Source organism: Thermobia domestica, chromosome 7, assembly GCF_964235325.1.
Source record: "Thermobia domestica chromosome 7, izTheDome1.hap1.1, whole genome shotgun sequence".
NCBI lineage: Eukaryota > Metazoa > Arthropoda > Insecta > Zygentoma > Lepismatidae > Thermobia > Thermobia domestica.
In genome coordinates this window covers 123,468,804-123,478,251 of record NC_137460.1, presented here as the reverse complement: position 1 = coordinate 123,478,251, position 9,448 = coordinate 123,468,804, and the positions used below count along the sequence as shown (strand labels likewise).

General features: G+C 35.6%; 1 protein-coding gene across 1 annotated transcript; it reads right to left on the bottom strand.

Annotated features, from left to right (window-relative positions):
* Window positions 1-8,334: 8,334 nt before the first annotated feature.
* LOC145689323 (uncharacterized) lies at window positions 8,335-9,123 on the bottom strand. The gene is made up of 2 exons (XM_081763466.1): window positions 9,117-9,123; window positions 8,335-8,747 (listed from the first exon to the last, which is right to left on the bottom strand). Exons 1-2 carry the CDS (start codon window positions 9,121-9,123, stop codon window positions 8,335-8,337), a joined length of 420 nt encoding a protein of 139 aa, XP_081619592.1.
* Between the last annotated feature and the right edge of the window lie 325 nt (window positions 9,124-9,448).

The following is a 9,448-nucleotide window of genomic DNA, read 5'->3' as shown; positions in this document are numbered from 1 at the left end:
TCTGCTTACGGAACTCTCTTGTCACCAATGTATGTGCAAATGGCAGAAGGCAAAGGAACATTTCCCCAGAAGACCAAAGACTTTTAGTCAACTCTTCCGAATCTTAAGTCCTTCCCAAATACAACCGCAAACATGCAGAAAAGTGATTTAAGCGTGTTTTATGTCAACGTGTTTTGGCCAAGTTTGGCAGAAAGAAACCCAACTGATGTTGTGCTACTTGTTGATTCTTGAACAGCGAACAAAGGCACCAACTTGCTCTACGAAAATGTACCAACATGAATTTCAAAGTTGAGCTGCTCCCTCCTGGTTGTACGGGTCCGATACAACCACTTGATGTTTAGTTTTAGATCATACAAAAACTTCGTGCGCTACGTTACAGAGCTTGTGTTATCAGATACTAACTTTAACATTTGGTCCCGCGAGAATTTTCTGAAACTTCAAGCCTTAACCCAGTTTACGTCATGTTTATTCAAGCCTTTGATTAAGTTTTCTTTTTTTCTACAAGTATGGATATGTGATAGAAAGACCACCAAAGGTTCCGACACCTCTAGAGTACTGTTTCGAGACATTCACATTCGATCATTGTACCATGTGTGACGGATTGGCAGTATTCCGCTGTGCTCACTGCAAATGTATCTTATGTTTGGACCATTGTCTCATCGAACAATTGCACGTACAATGTTGACGAGCATGCACAAATGATGCGAAGGCAAATGCCTGTTGCCGGAATTTTCTTTCGTGAAGCGAGTGGCCTAATTATATTACAATTGTCTGGATTTTCATGGCCAGTGTCGCCAACTTTGGAACTCGTTTTTCTTTTCGAATCTAGGTACATCGGTTTCCTGCATAGTTGGTGTTTTCTTGTTTTGTTCATTCTAATATCTATAGCTCGTGATCAAATGTGGCGCATTATGGCCAACTCCGTCTATTTCGTACTTCTGTTTTTTTTCTATTTTATTTCGTTAGATTCTACCACTGATTATACAAGTCATATCTTATGTTCTACATGACAGGTTGACACTGAATATTGCACTCAGTTCATATAGTGCTCTTTGCAAAACATGTACTTTTGTAACATGTAACTCCACTGGTGGCCTTCATTTGTTCCCTATTGTGGCAAGTTTCTTTCTATACATCACTTGTCAGCATTGTATTTTGCCGTGCCCCTCTTTTTTTGCATTTTTCCCCGCTTGTCCAACCTTGCTGTTTTCCGAACTTCCACCCCTTATATTTCTTGAACCTATTGCTATGGGCAGCTAATTTTTTGGGAATGCTCATCTCTGTTACAGCTCTTTAAATCGACATAAGTCACATCTTTCACTGCAACTATCATTTTCGGAAGGTTCCCTTGTCAGAAATTGTCAAAGATTCCATTGTCGAATGATATAATCTCAAGGCATATTTCTGATTTGACCCAAAATGTTCACGACTATGAAATGTTCACGAATTATGAATGAATTTCAGTAATGTCGCCTTATGCGTATGTTTTGTTACTGATTAATTTTGTCGGGCTTCCGAAGAAAAACATCAAATAATATAATTGCCGTGTCTATAGCAACGACTCCCAGTTATGGCCCCTCTTCAGTTTTACTAGAAAGACGAGAAGAAAGAGTGAGAGGAAAGAAGGAAAAGGAGAAGAGAAAAACAAGAAAGGAAGAACGAATTTGATATGAAGAATTACTTGATAATGATGGGAATATTGTAAAGAGACTTGAATAGTTTTGAAAAGGTGATTAATACCCGAATGTTATTACTTAGAATCAATTCTGATGTGATCCCGAAGAGAAACATGTTCCCTCATACTCCCTACCTGGATCCATACAACTGCACACGTGGGAGTTACCCTGATCCAGCCCAAGTGATGAGAAGTTTTAATTTAATAGTTTGTCTGTTATTTCCCTGCGTTAGATACTCTTTATCCAGTATCTGATTTCCATAGTGAAGATCGGACACAGATTTGAATTTGCCAAGAAATAAAAAAAAAAATCAAAGTGATTTACATATTTTCCACAAATAAAAGTTTTCGAGTTTCTTTGAAAAGACTGTCGTTATCCAAGCTCATTCTGTTGTTTAGGCTTCCTTTCAGAGCCGATTTGCAATAGTTTAAAGTTGGTTATCTTTCATGACCTCGTTCATGCACCAATACAAATATAATATAATATTACAGACACATTATAAACACTATGGTTTTAAATCAAGATTAAAGCCTACGCTAAATTTGTCATTCATTCACACACACACATACATACATAATGTATTGACATAGGTGATTCAGTTTTTTTTAAAAGGAACTATAATCTAACTACATTTGGTCTACTTTTATTACATCTATTGAGAATTTAGAAATGAAGAAAATATTTAAAACATGCAATTGAACACACATATAATGTATCATTTTATATAGAATATTGGATTGCATCAACATGAATTTGATCTTAGTAGAAAGATAAGAGAAAGACAAATAATAAAAAATAATTAAAATTTTGATAAAATAAGATGTACATTTGAAAAAATCTGGTTACATTCTATAATATTCCGTATGAAAGAAAAATAACTTAAGACCATGGTTAAATGGGTCCATAACTTATATCAAAGGAAGGGAAGAAACTTAAAAGATCATAAAACAACGAGTCCCTTCTCGTAATTTCAGACGACTTTACATCGCACGTTTGTAAGGCATCCTTTTGGTGTTCATGTACTTAAATTCACTTTATGTCTATATGCACACTAACTAACTAACTAACTCTATGGCCTATGGAACCCGGAGGTTCAATGCCGCGTTCACAAAAGCTCTCCACTGACTTCTATCCTTAGCTTACTGCATCCAGTTTCTAATTTGTATTCCAATCTCTGTCTTACTATTGTCCTCCCATCTGCACCTAGGTCTTCCTAATGGTCGTTTTCCGATTGGCCTTCCACTCAAGACTTTGAGAGTGTTTCTACTTTCTTCCATTCTAGCTACATGACCCGCCCACCTAAGCCTCCTTGACTTGACGACCCTAACATTGTTGGGTAAACCATATAAATTATGTAGTTCCTCGTTATGAAGTTTCCGCCATTCCCCATTCCCGTTCCTCTTGGGTCCGAATATTCGTCTCAGGATCTTGTTCTCAGTCTATGTTCTTCCCTCAGAGTAAGTGACCATGTTTCGCAGCCATACAGAACAACAGGCATGATTATCGTTTTGTATATTTTAAGCTTCAAATTCCTCGACAAAATTCGCGTAGTAGTACGAATTCCCTGCCTTTAGTCGACATTTAATTTCTCCGTGAATATGATGTTCCTCTATTAATATTGATCCTAGATATTTGAAACTATCCATGTTATCAAAAGTATCATTTAATCTTTTAACGCATCCATAATTTGCTGTATTCCGGTCCTGACGCACTTCCATGCATTTAGTTTTCTCTGCATTTACTTCTAAACCCTAGCCCCTGCAAGCGTTTAATAAGATCACTGCATTTCTTTCTATTGTTCTCCTATCATCACCTATTAAATTTACATCATAAGCATATGCCATATCCTGGTGAATACGTATATGCACACATAAAAATAATATTTATAAACTGCGAGTAACACATATTCAATTCGTTTGTTTATACATCTTTTCATTTTTCGAGATTAAGGAAACGAAGTTTTGTCATTAATCTCACAGTGACTACGTCATTTTGTTAATCTATTTATTATCCCGTCCATTTACTAGCACCTTGAATCATTACCACCTTGTATCACATTAGGTGCACACAGTTATAGTTATGTTCCCACAATGGAAATAAACGAGAATTGTATAGGTTCAAAGAGGTTTTGCTTTTATATCAAGACCACAATTGCTGAAGTGGAAAACTGTTCAGGTTCGAGGATTCGTATGTGTTGGTTTAAATTGAAATGTAATTGAACAGGACGATTTCAGGTTTATGAATGATGGTAGATTTAATGATATATTAGGATTAGGATGACCTGCCTTAATTTGATGCCACATGCAGTTAATATAACAACAGACGATGTTAATATTTACATGTAAAAATGTATCATACTACAAAGATTAAAGAAAATATCTAACATGCGGCGGTATACAGAACTTTAAATTCATATTTTATATTCGTCACATTTTTCAAAATTATTGCAACCAACAACCTTTCGGGGCAGGTACCAACAACCTTTACGTTTACATATCTACTCAATACAAAGTTATACATTTTACTTCAGTACGACATTTATATTCAACACGTATTTATATCTCGTTCTTCTCCTTTTATATCTCGTATTTATATCTTGTGAGCATTACATTTCTTCTCAACAATCTAGCAAAAATGCATGTTTTGGTTGTATGCAGTAGTGATTTAATCATGTCAGAGTAAGTCTTTCTGTGGAGCCCCTGGCCCTTGTCACTATCCACGCCATGCAGATCTTTTATTTGTCTACATCCACCTAGCTTATTATCTGTGCTTATCAACGTACATTTTCCAGACAAGTTTAGTGTTTTACATGTGATAACTAAGGAATTAACAATTATATTTATACTGGCAATGCTTTAGCAAGCACGCTTTTGCCCATGGCTTAATTCAGTGCGATAATTACTCACAACCTCAGTTAGGTTCTCAATATGTCCGTAATTCCAAAAACTGATGAAATTATTTCTTTTGTTGGCGCACATTTAAATTGGACGCACTATCATTGCTTTGGAATTAAAACTAAGATGAGGGCATTTAGCCCATCTCAGTGGTATTCATTTACTATGAACACATCCCAGGCCGTTCTTTGGGATAGTGTCACTTGGGTGGGACTTTTCTTCCCACGTTTTCGCAAGAGGAGTGAGTTTAAATGTTCCTACTTCCTCATATGTATATTCCGGAGTGTTTTGGTGCAGTGGTGGAAACTTTAAACGCTCTCCTGTTGTGGGAATACTTAGTCTCCCACTGCAGGTCACCCTGCAAGTTACCTCCCGTCTTCAGTTGTAGCACTCGCCGTGTAAACCAGGGAAATAGCAGTAATTTTCTACACCAGTATTCTGTTCCCTCTATACTCTTTAGATCAGCTCATTGCGTGGTCATTAAAAATGAAAGTAAATGTGTCAGTGGGCTAGGTGTATCTAGCATATTCTTATATATGCTTTCAAGGAATTCTTTTGTGATGAATCCCACCTAGCGAGATCGTCTTAGTGTTCAACCTTTTCTTCTCCTCATATCCGCCGTGAATTTTGGTCTCAAATGATAGTGCTTTTTCTTAGTTTTTTGCCTTAGTGCAATGATTGTGTCTTCCAAGTCTATTATTTTGGTGAGCTGCCCCAATGTTTATTAAATGTGTCAAGGAGGCAGCCTTATTTTAGTAAAGCACACCTTAGAAGTGAGTTAGTTATTTTGGCTGTTCCGCTTCGTGGAGTTTTATACTGAATTACATCCCCTTCACCACATGGGTTATCTTAGTTTTAGTTGATCTCGCTTGAGGTCTTTCTTTTTACTCTCTCCCATTACAGCGCACCTGTTTTAGCATTGTTCATTATGCGTCACTACAGACCACATGGCTTTAGTATTACTTACCATATTGTCCCCTCTTGGAGATAATGTTTAAGTGCAAGGGTGGATCCATTTAAAGCGATCACTAGTTGTTTACAACTTTGTTTAATAATTTCGCTATAAGCAATCGTTCACTCCGTCTCCCAAAGAAATATTTTACTTTTCTAACAGAAACGTGATGGCTTTCTTCTTCTAATAAGAGAGTAAATTTTGAATATTGAAACAATTAATTACATATATGCATACAAGGTGTTATGATATTTTGTATAAGTGTAGTGCCCTGAGTAGTAAAAATTCATTTCTATTAAAGCATACGCATATGACTTTATATTCAGGAATTTCCTATAAATGCATTTCATATTTTTTGGTGAATTTTGCTATATTAAGAGGTTTTTTTCCATTTAGTTTCTTGTTTACATTTGATAACTAATAATGTTAGTCGACAACATATGTAAGGCTTTCTCTTGAAACACAGGATGCTCAAGTTTATTCGCATTTGTGTTGTTGCTTGAAGCCGTGAATGTACAGACTTATCTGCAAGCATTCAGAAGTATTGAATTCGCAAAGGCGTGCTTATTTCCGGCAGCACAATAATTTTTCTTTTCAAAGTTTATATGTGATTTTCACATGTACGGTTTAGCTATGGTGTTGTATCATTATTTTGTATCTAGAAGGAATAAAGTTTTTATTGCATTTGGGTTTTGACCTTTGGTAGTATTAGTTCCAATTGATATAGTTTGCTTACTTGTCCCTCCCTACAATGTTAATCGTAGGTAATTTTACTGGTAATTGATTCAATATGAGTAAGGGATCTTCTTCTGCCTGCTTGTAGGAGTAGGTGGGTATCGACTTCGGTTAGGTCGGATACGTTTGTTCGCTTTTCCTTATGTCTTTATTTTATTTGGAGTTCCTGTGTCCCGTATAATACACAGGTGGCTACCCTTCCTTTTATTAACTCAGTGCGAGAGTACTGAGCGTTAATCCTGACTGCAGTGTTCTGAGCTAAGGACCTCTCTGGGACGCTACAACGTCTTAGGTAACATTTCAATGTTCGAAAGTGGTGGGTGAAAAAATGGAAGGAGCTTGTTTAATCGTTCTCTGTACCGGTATGTTTGGAAATGTAACAATATGGAAAATGGTTGAAATTCACTAATACTTCAGATTCCAATATTTTATTTACATAAAGCAAAAAGGATAAGATATATAGAAACGTCAAATCTTAAAGTCTCTTAACGCCCCATGAATATGTATATCATCTGTTAATTGTGTGCAGACTGGAAAAGGTAAAAATCTTGTTTTTCTGAATCCAACCTTGGACACTGTAGGACGAAATGGTAATGGCGACAAAAGAAGGGGAACGAAATATATATTTCAGGAATTCTTTATTACTCAATGTTAAACTTTTTTTACTGTAAATATTAAAAATAATTTCCACTAAAGTATTTCATTTGTCAGCAGAGCAATAGATATATTCAAGTTCACTAGCTTCCATATATTTCAACCCTGTTACCTCCTTCAAATACCTTTATTCATTAAATCTCATAATATACATTAATCATAATGTCGTAATCTTCCAATACACTAAATACATCAACTTCTACTACTTATTAACACGTAACTCACTTGATATTTTCCTTAATCCATGTCCTATATTCCAATCTAAAATTGTGTATCCCAAGTTCAATAAACAAGAACAATCTACCTAGCAACACACTTCTTTTTCTTTTTAGTAAGTATATTACAAATTTAAAACATTTCTCGCCCCAACTAATATTCTTAAACTTAACATTTCTCCCGGATGTCAAAGAAAAAAATGAACTGTACGTTGTAATATTCTACCCACTCTTTTTGTTTTTAAATTCTCTCCTATTCTTTTTACATGCACAGCCACTTGTGTTCATGTTCGTCATTATGTCCCACCATTGAAGTACCTTTTTATGCCTCTTTCTTAGATCTTGTAGGAGAAACTGAAGGACTTCCTTTTTTAATCCCAAAATATATTCTTCAGTATCGAGCATTTTAAATTTGTAAGTGTCTTTCTTCGTCTATAGTTTTTTTCGTATGTATTGAGTTTTCTATTTTTGCCTTTGTAACTATCATGTTCCATCTCCATGGGTTAATTAGGTTGTCCGTTATAATTGTAAAATAGCTCCTCTTCTTCAGAATCGGACAGTAATTTATAATCTTCCGTGTTCACTGAATCCTTCTCTTGTTTTTCCTTTTTCGATTTACCTTTCTTAGATTTATTTTTCTTTTTTTAACTCAGGCTGAGGTACATTTCTGCATTCGTCTACAACTTCATTTGAAGATTGGTAATGCAGGGTGTCCATAGTTAGTACTGTATACAAATCTTGTTTTTGCGTCTGGTCCAATACTGAAGGCTTGTCTGATACTTGCTTTATACTGTGACTAAACCTTTGTTCTTTTTCCGTAACTTGGTCATCTATTTGTAATTCGTTAATCTCTGTATGTAATTGTTGAGGTATACAGGCACTTGAAAAGTGATGCAATCCTGTGCATTTGTAACACCTCTTACCAAAAGCTGGACAATTATCTTTTACATGTGAAAGACGACAATTCCGACATTTAATCACCTGTCCATCACTGCTATCTGAAGACTCTAATGATACCGAATAACCTAATTTCTTCTTTGTACTTCGTTGCAAGTTACTAGAATCTGTAGAATACCATGATCGTGGTGAGTTATTTCTACTAGTATGATATGCTGAGCGACCTTGTACTTCTTTCCTTTCTCTAATTCCGCTATGTTGCATCATGATAATTGGAAGTTTATTTCTCTCAGAAACACTGCTAAAAATCGTCATCTGCTCTTCCGTGTTTTCAACCTCCTAGCAATATCAACTAGTTGTTGAAAATCAAGGGAACTAGACGTCAATATCTGCCTACGGGCTACATTATTTGTCATACCGAACACAAACTGATCCCGTAAAGAAGGGTCTAAACATTTATGAAAGTTGCAGAATGCAGATTGATTCTTCAACACCAATACAAATTGGGCACTCGTTTGATGTTCCCGTTGTGTCAACTGGTGGAACTTGAACCTCTCAGCTACTTCGTTAGTTTTAACTCCATAATGCGTTAACACAAACTGTTTTAATTCTTCATACGATTTTTGTGCTGGTTTACTTGGCGTGCACAAATTTCTCAACTCTTCATAAGCTGGACCCCCTATGACAGCCAAAAATGTCGCCACTTTCCGATCCTCCAGTAAAGCTGCAGATAACGCCACATGTTCGAATATCTCAATGTAAATTTGAATTCGTCCTGTTTCCACATCAAAAGTTTCAAGTTGCTAAATGAAGCCATCTTTACTATTTAAAAGCGTAATGTTCTTTATAATCGACTGCGCCAATTGTTAAACTTTTTTACTGTAAATATTAAAAGTAGTTTCCACTAAATTATTTTATTTGTAAGCAGAGCAATAGATATATTCAAGTTCATTAGCTTCCATATATTTCAACCCTGTTACCTCCTTCAAATACCTTTATTCATTAAAACTCATAATACACATTAATCATAATGTCGTAATCTTCCAATACACTAAAAACATCAACTTCTACTACTTATTTACACGTAACTCACTTGACATTATCCTTAATCCATGTCCTATATTCCAATCTAAAATTGTGTATCCCAAGTTCAATAAACAAGAACAATCTACCTTGCAACACACTTCTTTTTCTTTTTAGTATTGTATATTACAAATTTAAAACATTTCTCGCCCCAACTAATAGTCTTAAACCTAACACTCTACAGTCATTATCGCCCAAAGCAGAGTTCCTGTTATATTTGTTTTTATTCACATCGCTAAAAATTCTCGCCTCAATCAATAGAATATAGGGATGGTATCGAGACGAGACGAGACGAGACTTTGTACAGTCTCGGTCTCGTCTCGGTTGATAAGTAGCGGTCTC